The sequence below is a fragment of the Schistocerca nitens genome, chromosome 5 (genome assembly GCF_023898315.1).
Source record: "Schistocerca nitens isolate TAMUIC-IGC-003100 chromosome 5, iqSchNite1.1, whole genome shotgun sequence".
Taxonomy (NCBI): domain Eukaryota; kingdom Metazoa; phylum Arthropoda; class Insecta; order Orthoptera; family Acrididae; genus Schistocerca; species Schistocerca nitens.
In genome coordinates, this window is record NC_064618.1 from 447,992,871 (window position 1) to 448,012,302 (window position 19,432).

Consider the following 19,432-nt stretch of genomic DNA (forward strand, 5'->3'; position numbering starts at 1 on the left):
TGTGAAATGGGTGCCGAAAATTGCAGTGATCGAACAAAAAGAAGCTTCTGAAAACATTTGTATTGACACTTTGAAGACCACTGAAAGTGATACTACTTTCTTGAAAAGAATGGAAACATATAGCAAATCTTGGTTGTGCACTTACGATCCAGAAATCAAGCAGCAGCCCATACATGGGAAGGACTCAACTTCACTGAAAGCGAAAAAAAGGCTCGAATGAGCAAAGCAAAATTCAAAGTGAATCTTCACTAGATTCCTGAAGGGTTAATCAATATTACTACCTAAATGGGCTTGCTCAGCTCCATGAGAAAATAAGAAAAAAATGGCTCAAATTGTGGGAGAAGTAGTCAATGCACCTGCTCGTACCACATTGTCTATTAACAGATTTCAAGGGAAGTACTGTATCCCAGTGTTACACCACCCACCTTATTCCCCTGACCTAATGCCGCATGACTTTTATCTATTCTTAAAGGTCAAATGTGTATTAAAAGGAACAAGATTTCAGTCTGCTGAAGGAGTGAAAGAAAAAGCAGAATGCATCATTGAGGAGCCTACAGAGGAAGAGTTTTAGCACTGTTTCCATCAGTGGAAGATTTGCATGGAACATTTTAGGGATAGAGGATGGGTATATATTGAGAGGTACAATAAGTAAATGTATGTTTTTAAAATAGTGTTTCACAGTGGTAGTCCCATTATTTTATAGCTATATCTTGCATACAGTATAACAGATGATTACTGGTGATTTCTTAATAAATATTAGTTGGTTCTAGTTACATTAAGTCATCCATCTTTTTTTGTGAAGTGTAATTATTAGTTAATAATGATGTCCCAGAAATTCAGGGCCTTTGTGATAATATTAGTTTCATTGTAATTAATTTAGTGACTTGTGTCAAATAATACTTAGTTAAGACAACACAGTGTCAACAAGAAAAGAATTAGTCTGAACCTTCTTTCTCTTCACCTTGAATAATCTCCATCTCTTTCCAGAAATATATTATGCTAAGAGTACAAACTGACAGAGCTTGTATACTCTCTCTCTCTCTCTCTCTCTCTCTCTCTCTCTCTCTCTCTCACACACACACACACACACACACACACACACGTATATATATCTTAAAACAACATATTTTTCCCACGTGGAATGTTTCCCTCTATTATATCCATTTTCTTATACACAAATATTCCGCACGTGCAGGGCCTCACTGCGATGGAGCACTTCCTTTCACGCCGGTCACCTGCCACCCTACCTAAAACCTCTTTCCTCATTACCTTAGCCAGCTTCATCCTGACTCACAACTTCTTCACTTTCGAAGGCCAGACATACCAACAATTAAAGGGAACAGCCATGGGTACCAGGATGGCCCCCTCGTACGCCAACCTATTTATGGGCCTTTAGAGGAAGCCTTCTTGGTTACCCAGGCCTGCCAACCCAAAGTTTGGTACAGATTTATTGATGACATCTTCATGATGTGGACTCGCAGTGAAGAAGAACTCCAGAATTTCCTCTCCAACCTCAACTCCTTTGGTTCCATCAGATTCACCTGGTCCTACTCCAAATCCCATGCCACTTTCCTTGACGTTGACCTCCATCTGTCCAATGGCCAACTTCACACATCGGTCCACATCAAACCCACCAACAAGCAACAGTACTTCCATTATGACAGCTGCCACCCATTCCATATCAAACGGTCCCTTCCCTACAGCCTAGGTCTTCGTGGCAAATGAATCTGCTCCAGTCCTCAATCACTGAACCATTACACCAACAACCTGAAAACAGCTTTCGCATCCCGCAACTACCCTCCCGACCTGGTACAGAAGCAAATAACCAGAGCCACTTCCTCATCCCCTCAAACCCAGAAACTCTCACGGAAGAACCCCAAAAGTGCCCCACTTGTGACAGGGTACTTTCCGGGACTGGATCAGACTCTGAATGTGGCTCTCCAGCAGGGATACGACTTCCTCAAATCCTGCCCTGAAATGAGATCCATCCTTCATTAAATCCTCCCCACTCCACCAAGAGTGTCTTTCCGCCATCCACCTAACCTTCGTAACCTCTTGGTTCATCCCTATGAAATCCCCAAACCCCCTTCCCTACCCTCTGGCTCCTACCCTTGTAACCGCCCCCAGTGTAAAACCTGTCCCATGCACCCTCCCACTACCACCTACTCCAGTCCTGTAACCCGGAAGGTGTACACGATCAAAGGCAGAGCCACGTGTGAAAGCACGCACGTGATTTACCAACTGATCTGCCTACACTGTGAAGCTTTCTATGTGGGAATGACCAGCAACAAACTGTCCATTCACATGAATGGACACAGGCAGACAGTGTTTGTTGGTAATGAGGATCACCCTTTGGCTAAACATGCCTTGGTGCACGGCCAGCACATCTTGGCACAGTGTTACACTGTCCGGGTTATCTGGATACTTCCCATTAACACCAACCTGTCAGAACTCCGGAGATGGGAACTTGCCCTTCAGTATATCCTCTCTTCTCATTACCCACCAGGCCTCAACCTCAGCTAATTTCAGGTTGCCGCCGCTCATACCTCAACTGTCATTCAACATCTTTGCCTCTGTACTTCTGCCTCGACTGACATCTCTGCCCAAATTCTTTGCCTTTACATATGTCTGCTTGTATCTGTATATGTGTGGATGGATATGTGTGTGTGCGCGAGTGTATACCCCGTCCTTTTTTCCCCCTAAGGTAAGTCTTTCCGCTCCCGGGATTGGAATAGCTCCTTACCCTCTACCTTTCGTCTTTCCCTCTCCTTCCCTCTTTCCTGATGAGGCAACAGTTTGTTGCGAAAGCTTGAATTATGTGTGTATGTTTGTGTTTGTTTGTGTGTCTGTCGACCTGCCAGCACTTTCATTTGGTAAGTCACATCATCTTTGTTTTTATATATATATATATAGAGGGAAACATTCCACGTGGGAAAAATATATCTAAAAACAAAGATGATGTGACTTACCAAATGAAAGTGCTGGCAGGTCGACAGACACACAAACATACACACAAAATTCAAGCTTTCGCAACAAACTGTTGCCTCATCAGGAAAGAGGGAAGGAGAGGGAAAGATGAAAGGATGTGGGTTTTAAGGGAGAGTGTAAGGAGTCATTCCAATCCCGGGAGCGGAATGACTTATCTTAGAGGGAAAAAAGGACTGGTATACACTCGCGTGCACACACACATATCCATCCACACATATAGAGACACAGTTTGTTGCGAAAGCTTGAATTTTTTGTGTTTGTTTGTGTGTCTATCGACGTGCCAGCGCTTTCGTTTGGTAAGTCACATCATCTTTGTTTTTAGATATATTTTTTCCCACGTGGAATGTTTCCTTCTATCATATATATTTTCACTGTACAGCATCCTTCTTTTTTGTTGTAATATTATATCTAGGATGATGATATTTGTTTTGGACAGTGAATCCGCCGGCCGGGATGGCCGAGCGGTTCTAGGCACTACAAGGTACTAGTCTGGAACCGCGCGACCGCTACGGTCGCAGGTTCGAATCTTGCCTCGGGCGTGGATGTGTGTGTGATGTCCTTAGGTTAGTTAGGTTTAAGTAGTTCTAAGTTCTAGGGGACTGATGACCACAGTAGTTAAGTCCCATAGTGCTCAGAGCCATTTGAACCATTTGACAGTGAATCTGCACCACTTTTTTACACCTAAACGGAATTCATTGTGTTCAGCATCACTTTAATTGTTACAGGGAGTTGAGAGATTTGCGTCAGAGGTATGATACGTTGTCTCATGAGGTAAAGAGGAAAGAAATTCAAATCAAAGAACTTCAGTCAAGATTAGAATCTGGTGAACCATGTAAGTCTTTAATTGTTATTTCCACATATATCAACGTAGAATTACAGTATATAATGTTACAGCTGCAAGTGGTGTGACAGTTATACTATTGTTTTATCTGGGTATGTATCACAATTTTCCCAAACTTCAGATATTGACATAGCATTCATCGGCATGATAAGACACATCCAACGACGACGCGTGCTTACACCTTTCCAACACTTTTCAGTCTGAACATTGGAAATCGTAAGGATACACAACTGGAATTTGCAAGGTACATTCAACTTTTCCAGCTGTTGCATTAACATATTCCACTCTCCCCTGCTTTTGTTTTCTCACTTTCTTAGGCTTTTTCCACTTTTACCAAATCAAACGTCAGCTACTTCACCTACATTAGTGAAATAATGTTCTTCTGCTAACTCAGTTTTAAAATGAATAATAAGTTTTACCTGTAGGTCAGACATTACTGAGCTCTTAAGATTTGCACAATAAAAAGTTACACCTTTTAACACATACAGTAAATAATTTTAATTTTTTATGTGCTTTCTTTAGTTATGATTTGTAGGAATGTAAAGTGTGTGAAACTCAGGTTGTGATATCTATTGTCCAGCTCACATACATAGTTTGTATCTCTATCATATTTTTACCAGTGTCTGATATACATACAAAAAATGTTAGTTATGAAATGTTACATACCCCTCATTGTTCAGAGACAAAGTTTCCTCTTCAGATGTTACATTTCATCAGGTTGTGCATTAGTTTCTTGTGTGTTTCTGTTGATTTCTGAGTAGTACTTCTCGAGCTTTCGACATGTGGTTCTTTCATCTTTTATCTGGGTTCTGAAGAAGGGTCTGCTGACCCTGAGAACTTAACATTTGCATGTTCCTGTTAGTGAGGCATAAATTTTACAACTTTCAGTGAGTATGATCATTTTTCTTCATGGATTTAATTGAGTTTTAGTTGTAGATACTGAAGGAAAATTTGTGACTGGCTTTTGTCCTGCTAAGCTGTATCTACTTCTTTGTTGTTCTCACTATTTGACTAAATACATCTAATGTCTGATGTAGTTGTTTGCATTACATTTTGAGAGAATTTCAATTTGCCGAGTTGAAAAGCATAACCATTAGTTGTGTTACCTTGTGTGGAAAGTATAGTTCTTTTGGACTAATTATGCAGGTTTTTTTGTGCAATATGTAAACAAGATAACACTCTCATCTGTGGCTGTGTTGTCATTTATATAATACAGTAATGTTCGTGATAATTGCAACACACAGAAGTAATGGTATAAATCACTCCAAAATTGGAGGTGGCGTAGAACAGTGAAACTGTAATAACTGATTAATGGTTGCAGAGAGATGGCTTACACATAGGCCCAGCAGCACCCTCTGTTGTGTTACCAGACAGGTCAGTGTTAACACAGCACTTAGAGAGTGCAGAGCTGTCAGATCAAGCAGAAATGTGCAAGGAAGTGCTGATATGCCTTATCAATGTCAAAAGACATAATATCAGCATGTGAGTGAGTCCAAACAGCACAGAGTGATTTGTCTTTGAGATTGCCGTATGGTAACATTGCTGCTTGTATAGCGCATGTTACTAAAACAGTGATGCATATGTGGAACCAATGGATATAAGAGTATCATATACACAAGGTGGTGCTTGAACCACACAGTGTGAGATGACCACCATCTCGTACGCATGACCATAACCAACAGAACAGCTTTGTCTGTAATGTTGGCTCAACCTTGGAGCACTACAACGGACATTAACCCTAAACCACCATCTCCTTAGATGGCATCACAGTCACTGGAGTGCTGAATGGTAGTATGTAGTGTTTTCAGATGAGTACCACTTCAACTTGACCTACTGTATGGCAAATAGACACTACCAGGTTGGATGTTGTTGGGTAGACTGCATTGTTGAGTGGCAGAGTAGGTAAATGTCAAATGTGGTACTTTGGGCACCTTTGACTTTAACGTGCAATCTTACCTCCTACATAGTGAGGGCAATTGTAACATCATCAGCTACTTCAGGGAGGCAGCATTAGAGTCTGAAGCACTCTGGCCTGGTGCCCCCACCCCCCCTTGCCCTGCAGGCAGCTCCAAATGCCATATTTCAGCAGGTTAGTGCCTGGTCACATGGCGGCAAGCAATTTGTAAGACTTCTTTAGAGATCAATGGATGCCACTGCTATCCCAGGGTGACATTGCTCATCAGAGCTGTTTGGGATATGGCTGATTGACTTATTCATTCTGACACTCCTGCAATCACTGTCCATCCTTTATAATTGTGCAGTGTGTCCCCCAGAAGCATGCCCATGCCATGACACCTAGAGCCTCTTACTATAGCTTGTGGTGGCTTCACACCTTACTGAATTTCCATGGTCGAAGTTCATGTACAGTTCTATAATTCTAATCATTTGTGTATTGTCATGTTCCTAATCTCTCGAAAAAATTTCATTGTAATACCATGTCTCCTTGGTGGTACAGTTTTTACAAACAGTAATGTAATGCCGACCTCGGGGAAGATCAGTTTGGATTCCGTAGAAATACTGGAACACGTGAGGCAATACTGACCTTACGACTTATCTTAGAAGAAAGATTAAGGAAAGGCAAACCTACGTTTCTAGCATTTGTAGACTTAGAGAAAGCTTTTGACAATGTTGACTGGAATACTCTCTTTCAAATTCTAAAGGTGGCAGGGGTAAAATACAGGGAGCGAAAGGCTATTTACAATTTGTACAGAAACCAGATGGCAGTTATAAGAGTCGAGGGACATGAAAGGGAAGCAGTGGTTGGGAAGGGAGTAAGACAGGGTTGTAGCCTCTCCCCGATGTTATTCAATCTGTATATTGAGCAAGCAGTAATGGAAACAAAAGAAAAATTCGGAGTAGGTATTAAAATCCATGGAGAAGAAATAGAAACTTTGAGGTTCGCCGATGACATTGTAATTCTGTCAGTGACAGCAAAGGAAGAGCAGTTGAATGGAATGGATGGTGTCTTGGAAGGGAGGATATAAGATGAACATCAACAAAAGCAAAACGAGGATAATGGAATGTAGTCGAATTAAGTCGGGTGATGCTGAGGGAATTAGATTAGGAAATGAGACACTTAAAGTAGTAAAGGAGTTTTGCTATTTGGGGAGTAAAATAACTGATGATGGTCGAAGTAGAGACGATATAAAATGTAGACTGGCAATGGCAAGGAAAGCGTTTCTGAAGAAGAGAAATTTGTTAACATCGAGTATAGATTTAAGTGTCAGGAAGTCGTTTCTGAAAGTATTTGTATGGAGTGTAGCCATGTATGGAAGTGAAACATGGACGATAAATAGTTTGGACAAGAAGAGAATAGAAGCTTTCGAAATGTGGTGCTACAGAAGAATGCTGAAGAATAGATGGGTAGATCACATAACTAATGAGGAGGTACTGAATAGGATTGGGGAGAAGAGGACTTTGTGGCACAACTTGACCAGAAGAAGGGATCGGTTGGTAGGACATGTTCTGAGGCATCAAGGGATCACCAATTTAGTATTGGAGGGCAGCGTGGAGGGTAAAAATCGTAGGGGGAGACCAAGAGATGCATACACTAAGCAGATTCAGAAGGATGTAGGTTGCAGTAGGTACTGGGAGATGAAGAAGCTTGCACAGGATAGAGTAGCATGGAGAGCTGCATCAAACCAGTCTCAGGACTGAAGACCACAACAACAACAACAACAATGTAATGCAGTACATGCTGAGAGAAACATGGCACAAGAGAACTAAGACAAAAGAATCCCTGCAAATTGCCCGTTACATACGTGTATTATTCCAGTCACAATTTTCCTGTTGTTGATGTATACACAGGAAAATGCAGGCATTAAACAGTCATCATTTCTCCTAGTTTTATCTAAATCAGATGAAATAAATGTAAAAGAAGTGGAATCAGTATGTTATATACAGCAATAGCATTAGATGACTTATACAGTTTCACATTTCATAAATAAAATTGCACGTTCCTTATGTAACATAAAAGGATGGTTTGATGAGTATAGTAAATTGCCATTAAATAATGGGACATTTTTGTTGTGTCTTTGTGGTTGGTAAGCTTCATTATTCCAAGGACTGTACAAAGAATTTCAACAATGTACAGAGCACAGTTCATTGTTGACATCCGTCTGAATTGGTCAGTGTGTAAACTGTAATTGACGGTGGAGAAAACCAAGCTTCGTGCTGTTAACTAAACGTTTTCATTTGAAGCATTGGATTGCCACAGAAATCAAAACAGGATTGGATTAAAGTCACACGGACTGTGCACCGTCATTGAAGACAATTTACTTTTCTTGTTGTTGTTGTTGTTGTGGTCTTCAGTCCTGTGACTGGTTTGATGCAGCTCTCCATGCTACTCTATCCTGTGCAAGCTTCTTCATCTCCCAGTACCTACTGCAGCCTAAATCCTTCTGAATCTGCTTAGTGTATTCATCTCTTGGTCTCCCTCTACGATTTTTACCCTCCACGCTGCCCTCCAATGCTAAATTTGTGATCCCTTCATGCCTCAGGACATGTCCTACCAACCGATCCCTTCTTCTGGTCAAGTTGTGCCACAAACTCCTCTTCTCCCCAATTCTATTCAATACCTCCTCATTAGTTATGTGATCTACACACCTAATCTTCAGCATTCTTCTGTAGCACCACATTTCAAAAGCTTCTATTTTCTTCTTGTCTAAACTATTTATCGCCCATGTTTCACTTCCATACATGACTACACTCCATACAAATATTTTAAGAAACGACTTCCTGACACTTAAATCAATATGCGATGTTAACAAATTTCTCTTCTTCAGAAACGTTTTCCTTGCCATTGCCGGTCTACATTTTATATCCTCTATACTTCGACCATCATCAGTTATTTTGCTCCTCAAATAGCAAAACTTCTTTACTACTTTAAGTGTCTCATTTCCTAATCTAATTCCCTCAGCATCACCCGACTTAATTCGACTACATTCCATTATCCTTGTTTTGCTTTTGTTTATGTTCATCTTATACCCTCCTTTCAAGACACTATCCATTCCGTTCAACTGCTCTTCCAAGTCCTTTGCTGTCTCTGACAGAATTACAATATCATCAGCGAACCTCTAAGTTTTTATTTTTTCTCCATGGATTTTAATACCAACTCCGAACTTTTCTTTTGTTTCCTTTATTGCTTGCTCAATATACAGATTGAATAACAACGGAGAGAGACTACAACCCTGCCGTACTCCCTTCCCAACCACTGCTTCCCTTTCATGCCCCTCGACTCTTATAACTGCCATCTGGTTTCCATACAAATTGTAAATAGCCTTTCACTCTCTGTATTTTACCCCTGCCACCTTCAGAATTTGAAAGAGAGTATTCCAGTCAATATTGTCAAAAGCTTTCTCTAAGTGTACAAATACTAGAAACGTAGGTTTGCCTTTCCTTAATCTACACTCCTGGAAATTGAAATAAGAACACCGTGAATCCATTGTCCCAGGAAGGGGAAACTTTATTGACACATTCCTGGGGTCAGATACATCACATGATCACACTGACAGAACCACAGGCACATAGACACAGGCAACAGAGCATGCACAATGTCGGCACTAGTACAGTGTATATCCACCTTTCGCAGCAATGCAGGCTGCTATTCTCCCATGGAGACGATCGTAGAGATGCTGGATGTAGTCCTGTGGAACGGCTTGCCATGCCATTTCCACCTGGTGCCTCAGTTGGACCAGCGTTCGTGCTGGACGTGCAGACCGCGTGAGACGACGCTTCATCCAGTCCCAAACATGCTCAATGGGGGACAGATCCGGAGATCTTGCTGGCCAGGGTAGTTGACTTACACCTTCTAGAGCACGTTGGGTGGCACGGGATACATGCGGACGTGCATTGTCCTGTTGGAGCAGCAAGTTCCCTTGCCGGTCTAGGAATGGTAGAACGATGGGTTCGATGACGGTTTGGATGTACCGTGCACTATTCAGTGTCCCCTCGACGATCACCAGTGGTGTACGGCCAGTGTAGGAGATCGCTCCCCACACCATGATGCCGGGTGTTGGCCCTGTGTGCCTCGGTCGTATGCAGTCCTGATTGTGGCGCTCACCTGCACGGTGCCAAACACGCATACGACCATCATTGGCACCAAGGCAGAAGCGACTCTCATCGCTGAAGACGACACGTCTCCATTCGTCCCTCCATTCACGCCTGTCGCGACACCACTGGAGGCGGGCTGCACGATGTTGGGGCGTGAGCGGAAGACGGCCTAACGGTGTGCGGGACCGTAGCCCAGCTTCATGGAGACGGTTGCGAATGGTCCTCGCCGATACCCCAGAAGCAACAGTGTCCCTAATTTGCTGGGAAGTGGCGGTGCGGTCCCCTACGGCACTGCGTAGGATCCTACGGTCTCGGCGTGCATCCGTGCGTCGCTGCGGTCCGGTCCCAGGTCGACGGGCACGTGCACCTTCCGCCGACCACTGGCGACAACATCGATGTACTGTGGAGACCTCACGCCCCACGTGTTGAGCAATTCGGCGGTACGTCCACTCGGCCTCCCGCATGCCCACTATACGCCCTCGCTCAAAGTCCGTCAACTGCACATACGGTTCACGTCCACGCTGTCGCGGCATGCTACCAGTGTTAAAGACTGCGATGGAGCTCCGTATGCCACGGCAAACTGGCTGACACTGACGGCGGCGGTGCACAAATGCTACGCAGCTAGCGCCATTCGACGGCCAACACCGCGGTTCCTGGTGTGTCCGCTGTGCCGTGCGTGTGATCATTGCTTGTACAGCCCTCTCGCAGTGTCCGGAGCAAGTATGGTGGGTCTGACACACCGGTGTCAATGTGTTCTTTTTTCCATTTCCAGGAGTGTATTTTCAAATATGTCGTAGGGTCAGTATTGCCTCACGTGTTCCAACATTTTTGCGGAATCCAAACTGATCTTCCCTGAGGTCGGCTTCTACCAGTTTTTCCGTTCGTCTGTAAAGAATTTGCATTATTATTTTGTAGCTGTGACTTATTAAACTGATAGTTAGGTAATTTTCACATCTGTCAACACCTGCTTTCTTTGGGATTGGAATTATTATATTGTTCTTGAAGTCTGAGGGAATTTCGCCTGTCTCATACATCTTGCTCACCAGATGGTAGAGTTTTGTCAGGACTGGCTCTCCCAAGGTCGTCAGTAGTTCTAATGGAATGTTGTCTACTCCCGGGGCCTTGTTTCGACTTAGGTCCTTCAGTGCTCTGTCAAACTCTTCACTCAGTATCATATCTCCCATTTCATCTTCATCTACATCCTCTTCCATTTCCATAATATTCTCCTCAAGAACATCGCCCCTGTATAGACCCTCTATATACTCCTTCCACCTTTCTGCTTTCCCTTCTTTGCTTAGAACTGGGTTTCCATCTGAGCTCTTGATATTCATGCAAGTGGTTCTCTTTTCTCCAAAGGTGTCTTTAATTTTCCTGTGGGCAGTATCTATCTTACCCCTCGTGAGATAAGCCTCTACATATGTCTGCTTGTGTCTGTATATGTGTGGATGGATATGTGTGTGTGTGCGCGAGTGTATACCCGTCCTTTTTTCCCCCTAAGGTAAGTCTTTCCGCTCCCGGGATTGGAATGACTCCTTACCCTCTCCCTTAAAACCCACATCCTTTCGTCTTTCCCTCTCCTTCCCTCTTTCCTGATGAGGCAACAGTTTGTTGCGAAAGCTTGAATTTTGTGTGTATGTTTGTGTTTGTTTGTGTGTCTGTCGACCTGCCAGCACTTTCATTTGGTAAGTCACATCATCTTTGTTTGGATACTCAGGGATTTCCATCGGTGTGAACCATGCATGTCTTGGGTTGGAGAGAAATCTTATACTTCCAAAATCAATGTAGGACAACCAATAGTGAATCACCAGTGAATAATAACATTACATTTTGTCGCAAGTGTGTAAACAGGAAACCTATGAGAGTTCAGATCAGTCTTAAAAGGGGACGGCACGTACTTGCCAACACCAATTACAGCCAGATTTATGGTTTATGCAGGGCTTAGCCATAAATGAAAGTGACAAAGTCAAGCTTCAGAAGGCCAAGTGTTTAGAAAACGTACAGTATAACATTTTCAGAGTGAACTCATTTAAGGAGAACTCACAATTAACATGAAAAAAATATTGGGCCAACAGGAATACATTAGTTCTTATGGGAAGTTTTATCGGTTAACACAAATTTCGGTTAAGACATATTACAAACTTTTTTCAGTTCCTAGTGTGATTAACTTTCATTTTAATGCAAACTTCTGAAGCTATAGTATTTTTAAGTGTTAATTTTTTTTTTCAAAGTGAATGCAAAAATGTAAATACAGAGCTAACTATCCATTGCCGACTCATTTGTGATGTATTGTTGGACTGCAGCCGCAATTATCACCTCAACAATCAGCATGTACAGTACACTTAAATAAATTCAATAATATGTGCATTAGCAATTACAAACATATTCGATGACAGGTGTTCTTTTAGTCATAACCAAATCAAATTAGAATACTGAATAAAAATCTATGAAAGATAGCACACAAAACATGACAAAGAGGAAACGGAGAGCTCTAAATATACAGGTAAAGCTTAAGACTCTATACGAAGTGGACCATGGTACAAAGAAAACAGCAATTGCGGATAAGTTTGGAATTCCCAAACCCACGATACCTACAATAATTAATAATAATAAAAAAATCATTAAAGCTGCTGCATCTGGTTGCAGAGACAAACCTAAACGACTTTGTAGCGCGTGGTATGAAAACATCAAGACGTTACTACTACAAGGCTTCAGTCATATGCGTGCATCTGACATACCTTTAAGTGGCCCTATAATTCAGTCAAAAGCGAATGAGATTTCCAATAGGCATTGAAGACTTCAGTTGTTCTGCTGGTTCGCTGTATCAATTCCAAAAGAGACATTCAATTTCACCTGTACAAATTTGTGGTGAAGCAAATAAAGTTGATGAAGAAAATGTGAATAGCTGTTTGCATGAATTCTACAGAGTGAAGGGAAAAGTATACTTTGTGTGATGTGTTCAATATGGGTGAAACTGGACTTTGTTACAAACTTCTTCCAAACTGCACCCTGGGGATAAAAGGTGATAAGTGTCACGGTGGAGCACGCAGCAAACAACATGTAGCTGTTGCCCTTGTATGTAATGTGGACTGCAATGAGAAGTTTCATCCCTGATTATTGATAACTCCGGGAAGTTGTGTTGTTTTAAAAACATTAGTATGGGCACTTTACCTTGCATCTACTCTCATCATGAGAAAGCTGGGATCAATGACACATCATTTCACAAGTGGCTTCTTCATTTCAACAGTTGAATGGTTGCTCAAAACGGACATGTTCTTCATACATTGGACAGGTGCACTGTCCATAACATAGAGGATCTGAACCTAACCAACATAAAGTTCCAGTTTTTTCCTCCAAATGCGAAAAGCTGCCTTCAGCCCATGGACCAAGTCATCATTTCTCTCATGAAGAGAGCTTATTGCAAGCAATTTGTAAGAGCTGCAACTTGTGCTACTGAAAGCAATACCGCAACCCCAAATTGGGATATGTTTGACACAATAAAAGCCATTGCAGTGGCCTGGAACTCAGTGTTGCCACATCATATGCAGAAGTTCTTTAACATAGCCTGGAGACTTAGCAACACTGAAGATTTCTATATTCTATATGCCGCTTCACCTGATGAAAGGACAGTATGATGCATGAAAATCCTTTGACTGGGATTGGGAATCTGATAATGGCAAGAAGTTATGAATATTCAGATGCACTTAAAATGGTTAGGAGGTAGATTGTGAGGTGAACACAGTTGATAAGAATGATGATAAAATTAAATGTATGCACTAAATAAATTCTCCTAATTATGATTTAAAAGTAAACCTCCATCAGCAGGATAGAGTTTTGGTTGTTTTTAATAAACACTAATAGCTCTGTATCTTTTAGTTGGAAGGACAAATTGCCTTGTGGGAACTACTGGAGACACTCCAACAGAGTCAGTCATGCAGTTCTCATTCACTTGCTTGGTTAATAAGCAAAACCTAGTGTGGGATAGTTGATAATAATCAAAACTGGAATGTTAATCTTAATTTCTGTCTGTCCTTGTTTACCTAATTGTTATCAGCAGAACACCAGGGGCAATGTGACCACCTTCAGAAGGTGAGATGCAGTTAGCTGACAGGCTCAAATGAGATTAAATGTTCATTTGTGAGCTTCTCAGTGGGTTGTGTGTCTGACGCTTGATCCTACGTAACCCATTGTGCCTTGTAAACATCAAGTGATTGCGCACACCTGTTTCATGTCCTTGACTGAACAGAGCGTAATACAAATCGGTGTTGTCTGAAAATGCAAATATTCAAACAATTTTCATTTGGAATAAATGACATAAAACTATTTTACTCAAATATTTTTATTTTAGGATGCAATAACTCTCACTGCAAATGATATACTTACTGTATTAGGAGTTATGTAGTTAGTGTGATCACTTCACTACTGTGCCTCACAGACAAGTTTTACCTACCCAAGTGATGTTAATTGTCCACACCAACAAACATGGCTTACAACAGAAAAGGCCATTGATTACAACACAACAGTGTTTACTTGTGCAGATACTAAAATTATGAGTCATTGCAGAATTAAGGTTATTCAGTATTCTCAGCCATTTACTTTAAATCTGTTAAAGGTTGATGTAAGTTTAGAGTCTGTGCTAGGGAATATTGTCATATTAAATAGACGTGGAGGGTTAACATTATTTTGGGAAGTCAAGCCTATTTGTAAAATAGAATTATTTCACCTCTGTAACCTCCACATTCTAGACTAAGAATTGCTCTTTCATCCTGCGTTATGCACACCAAGTAAGTTCCACCCCTTAAAGCATTGCAACTGCTTTCAGCTGAATTCTTTCAGTCAGCTGCTATTTGTAATCCTACATACTGTTTGACTGAAGTTGTGTTTTCATGATGAAGTGCAACTCAGCTGCTATCAAATTTTACAGATCCAAAAGTGTTTGTAAAAGTAATTACTGTTCATAACAAACAGTGTAAAACAAATGTTCGATCCAATTTACAGCTACATGTCTTTGCTGTATATGTGGCATAATTATTAAAATCTTTTGCTGTAAATTTTTTTGTGAATGTTAAGTTTTGTAATAATTGTGCTGGATGCATTTGATTGTGGTCGTGATGATGATGATATGTGGGTGTGAATTTTTCTTTCAGTGACAAATTTAATATTTCTTGGTGCTTCTATGGCAAATTAAAAGTGGAGAACACTAGAAAGCAAGACAAAATGACAATAATTACTCAGCAGACACTAAAATAAGGCATATTATGTACCTGTCTTCATCATTCAGTTGTCTGTAGGAAAGAAAATGTAGCATTTGGCAATAAAATTAGACCCATGGCAACATAACAAAATCCTTCATGTCACAGTATTATTTAAAACAGGTTTTGTAGTACATGCTGAGATGTATGGTAGGAGAGGCCTCACAACATCTGTTAGTACTTATAGAACTGTATCATTCATGGTTCTGAAATGGTAGTTTTCTACTTCCTTTTGCGAAAGGTGTGTTAGACACTGCAGAGTGCTGTGCCTGAGCACAGAGACTTTGTCTCTTCATACGAATACATAGGCTGGTGTCCACTTCATGAAACTCCTTTGTCATGTACCGATACATCACCAGGTAAAATACTTTAAAAATACTAAAATAATAGACCTTTTTGCTCATGATGATGTTGCATTTCTCAGTTTATAGACTGGATAAGGTTTTTTGTAATGAAAATTAAACCAAATCCATGGTCTCAACAGTCAAGCTTAGTGATATTCCGGAGCTCTCCACATTCTGCTCATGGTAGTACCCTATTGGATGATGAGTGAGATGTTTAACCTTATCAAGTGGCTGTTATTGAGATGAGTGGTTGTGGAAGTGAGTAAAATGCTGATGTGAGGCCAGTTGCTACTGAATTGCACATACAGAATCTTCCAGATTTAACAACCTCATCTAACGGAATACTACCAATAAACCTGTCCATGATACGCAATGCATGTCCTATAGCACATGCCACTGGAGTTTATTGAGCATCTCCATGCTTTCACACTGACTAACTGACCAGCAGCGCTGTGACAAAATATGCCACTCTTTGTTGCTTCTCTACCTTTTCTACTAATCAAACCTGGCAAAGATCCCAAACTCATGAGCATACTCAAGAACAAACCAAACAAGTGCTTTGTAAGCCAATTCTTTCATGGATGACTTACATTTCCATAATATTTTTACAATTAATCTCAGCCAAGTTTTTGCTTTTCTTACAATACATTTTATGTGATCATTCCACTTTAAGTTACTTTGTGTGGTTACTCATAGGTATTTTAAGGTTGTTACTGTTTCCTGTGATATGAAACTACAACTCCCAATAGGGAGTAGTGTAATTGAAGAATAAGGGACGTCTTCATCTATTTATGTGGTATATGTTACATTTAATTAACTGGTCAACTGTCAGTCCCAATTACATTCAGAGTCGACTCTCAGTTCCTGCATAAATCGTCACTCCTCTGCGAATATGCAGCTAGTCTTCAGATGTCGCATGAAGACATACAAAAATACAGAAAAGATCACAGATACAATGAGGAAGAGACGGCTAAAATTTTATGGACATTTAAAAAGAATGGAAGAAACGCAGATTACAAAGAAAATTTTTAATTATGTTAGTAAGCTGAAAAAAACTGTATGATGGATAGAAGCAGTAAAGAAAGACGCCAACAAAATAGGTGTTACAGAAGAAATAATACGTGACAGGAATCACCTCAGGCTACTGATAGAAAATGCAAACTATAAAGAAGATGAGCAGAGACGTGCAGTTGGCGAGAAAATGAATAAGTACAGGGAAGAACGGAAGAAAAAGAAACACCATAAGTCTTAAGTTGTATGCGGTCCATAGCTAGCCAAATTCATAAATTTAAAAAAAAAAATTGTTAATGTTAACAGCGTGGAACACTCCTTTGGATAACTCCTAAAATTAGTTTTACGTTTGCCCATTTTGTTCTGCTAATAGCAACATGTTGAGCTGTATTTGTAAGGATGTATCTGTAAGGATGTATCCAATCATAAATGTGATTCAGTATTTTACAACCTCATTTTTATTTCCCCTTGTGGACATTGCAGAACTAAACCAAATGCCTTTTTGAAATGAAGGAACATCGCATCAAACCTGGGCATCTCTGTCTATGGCACTTCAGATCTCATGGATGAAGAGAGCAAGCTGAATTTCCCTAGATCTATCTTTACACAACTCATGTTGATTTTTGTTCTCCTAAAACATTATTCTACATAAGCATTGAAACATGTCCCATAATTCTACAACAGATGTATGTCAACGATATTGGCTTATAATTATATGCATATGTCATATGACCCTACTTTAAAAATGGGAATGATGTGTGCTTTGTTCCATTCACTAGGTATCCTTTGTTACTCCAGTGATCTATGATAAACCACTACTAGAATAGGAGCAAATTCTTTCATATAATCTCTGTTGAATCTCACTGCCATCTCTTCTGATCCTGATGCCTTTACACTATTGTGGAAGTTAAATTGATTTTCTGTTCCTTGATCACTTAACCTCAGTATCTGCAACTCTGGAGTTTGTGCAATTTTTTGGAAGGAGGAACCATAATAAAGTCATCTGCAGTGAAACCGTTTTTGAAAACCAAATGCAGAATATCAGCCTTCTCTATGTTGTCTTCCTTTTCAGTGCCTGCATGGTCACTGAGCATCTGAACAGACATTTTCAGTTCTCTTATTGACTTTAAACAATGCCAAAACTTTTCTTATTTACTTTCAAATTCAATGAGCTCTTGGAAAAAGATATTAAATATTATGCCGCACAGATATTACACAAATATTACCCACTTTGTCTTGAAAGCTTGTGAGAAAAACACCAAACTAAACACTGTGTACATGCAGAACCTGCTGATGCTGCTATCTGCTCTCACCTTGACAGTTGGAACTATAATTTTGATGGTTAGACATATCAGGAGGACTGTGCATACAGCTTGATAATTTGAGAGTAGTGAACTATGTTTCACTAATAACTGCTATGTTACTCCTTGTACATTGGACAGTTTGTGCAAAATCTGTTTAATTCCTTACTGGAAGAGAGTCTCAGTAGGAGTACAGTAGCTTCTTTATTGTCCTTCCAAAAAACCCACTTGTCACAATTTAAAATTACAAATTAACTCAGCCTCTTATGTGGTTCCATCCAAAATACAGTTCTGTTGATTAGGCTGCAACTAATACCCTGGAGCCAGAACTAAACACTGAAATGCCCGACATTTGAACAGCTGTTTTCCAACACCAAAGCCCACTTCTTGGTGTGACACCTTCTTTACCAATGCCACATCAGTGAGAACGTAATTGAGGGACTGCAGGCAGTTGGCACATGAATCAGCCAGCTATCATTGATGGGAACTGTCTGCAGTGGTTCCTGGGTGTTTTTAGATGGCTATTCTCCAGGAAGAGACATGCGGCACCCTAGTCACTTGGGCCAGATGTAGGCATGGTCTTGCAATGCGACCAGCGACCACTTTCTGTTGCCTGGTGAGGTACCTGGTGGTCCATAGCTCTGAGTGTAAGTCCTAGCAGCCTAGGGGTCTACTTGAAAATCCTGCGTGACTGTTATGGAACACAAGAGCATCACTTTCCGTGACTTGTGCCCCGGGCACTATAGCAGTCCTCTCCCCCGTCAGTGCATCAAGGCAGTAGCAGGCCTCGGAGGCCTCAACGATGTTAGAGTTGTTGCCATCCTGCAGGGCTCCATTGGTGTGGGATGAGAGTCATGACGCACAGCGTCTGGTCTTGGGAGGTCCTGGACCGGGGCAGCGGCAAGTGGTGCAAAGAGTGCCTCAGTCCAAGAATCTGGAATGGAAGGAGGAGTTAGGGAATCTGTTGGTGGACTGGATCCATGAGTGACACGGGCTTTATTGCCATGCTAGCTGCAGTGGCCACCTTGCAGCAGGTGGACTTCAACCATTGCTCCCCTGATCAAGTGGAGGATGAAGACTGGCTGCCATTACTGATTACCTTGTTAATATGTCTGTACCCACACTGGATACTGCAGAGAAAACCAATACCATCCATTAATCCGAGATGGTAAGGGGCTGTTCCGGGGTACACCAGGGGTAATTGTGATCTGTATGGGCAATCACGTAGTTTTTCTGCTGGTGAGGAACCATTCTGATAATATGTATGGTATGAGGAAAAGACGAGCACCAAGGTGTCCTCAATCGAGTGGTGTCAAGTTAATTTTTCTATTTGGATCTTGAAGGCTCAACCAGACCAGTCGAGGCAGGGTGAAATGGAGCCATACAGATTAACAAGATGCCGTTTGAGATGCAGAAGTCTCGTAACTCTGACAATGTAAATTGGGGTCCTTTGTTGATGATCAAGGCTTCTGAGAGGCCTGTGATGTTGAACTAGCATGGCAGCACCTGGGTCATCTTCACTGAGCTTGTGGACTGCATACGAAACATGAAGGGGGACCCACTGCTCACATACACAACCAGGAGCCACATAGAGCCAAGGAATGGGACGAAAATCCAAATGGAGTTGGGGCCAAGGTGTCACTGCGG

General features: G+C 41.3%; 1 protein-coding gene across 1 annotated transcript in view; it reads left to right on the forward strand.

The window, feature by feature from the left end:
* LOC126260255 (serine/threonine-protein kinase Genghis Khan) overlaps positions 1–19,432 on the forward strand; it is a 325,774-nt gene that overhangs the window by 194,499 nt on the left and 111,843 nt on the right. Inside the window, exon 19 of the mRNA XM_049957581.1 lies at positions 3,714–3,820. Coding sequence (XP_049813538.1) covers positions 3,714–3,820 — 107 coding nt within the window. The remainder of the gene's footprint in view (positions 1–3,713; positions 3,821–19,432) is intronic.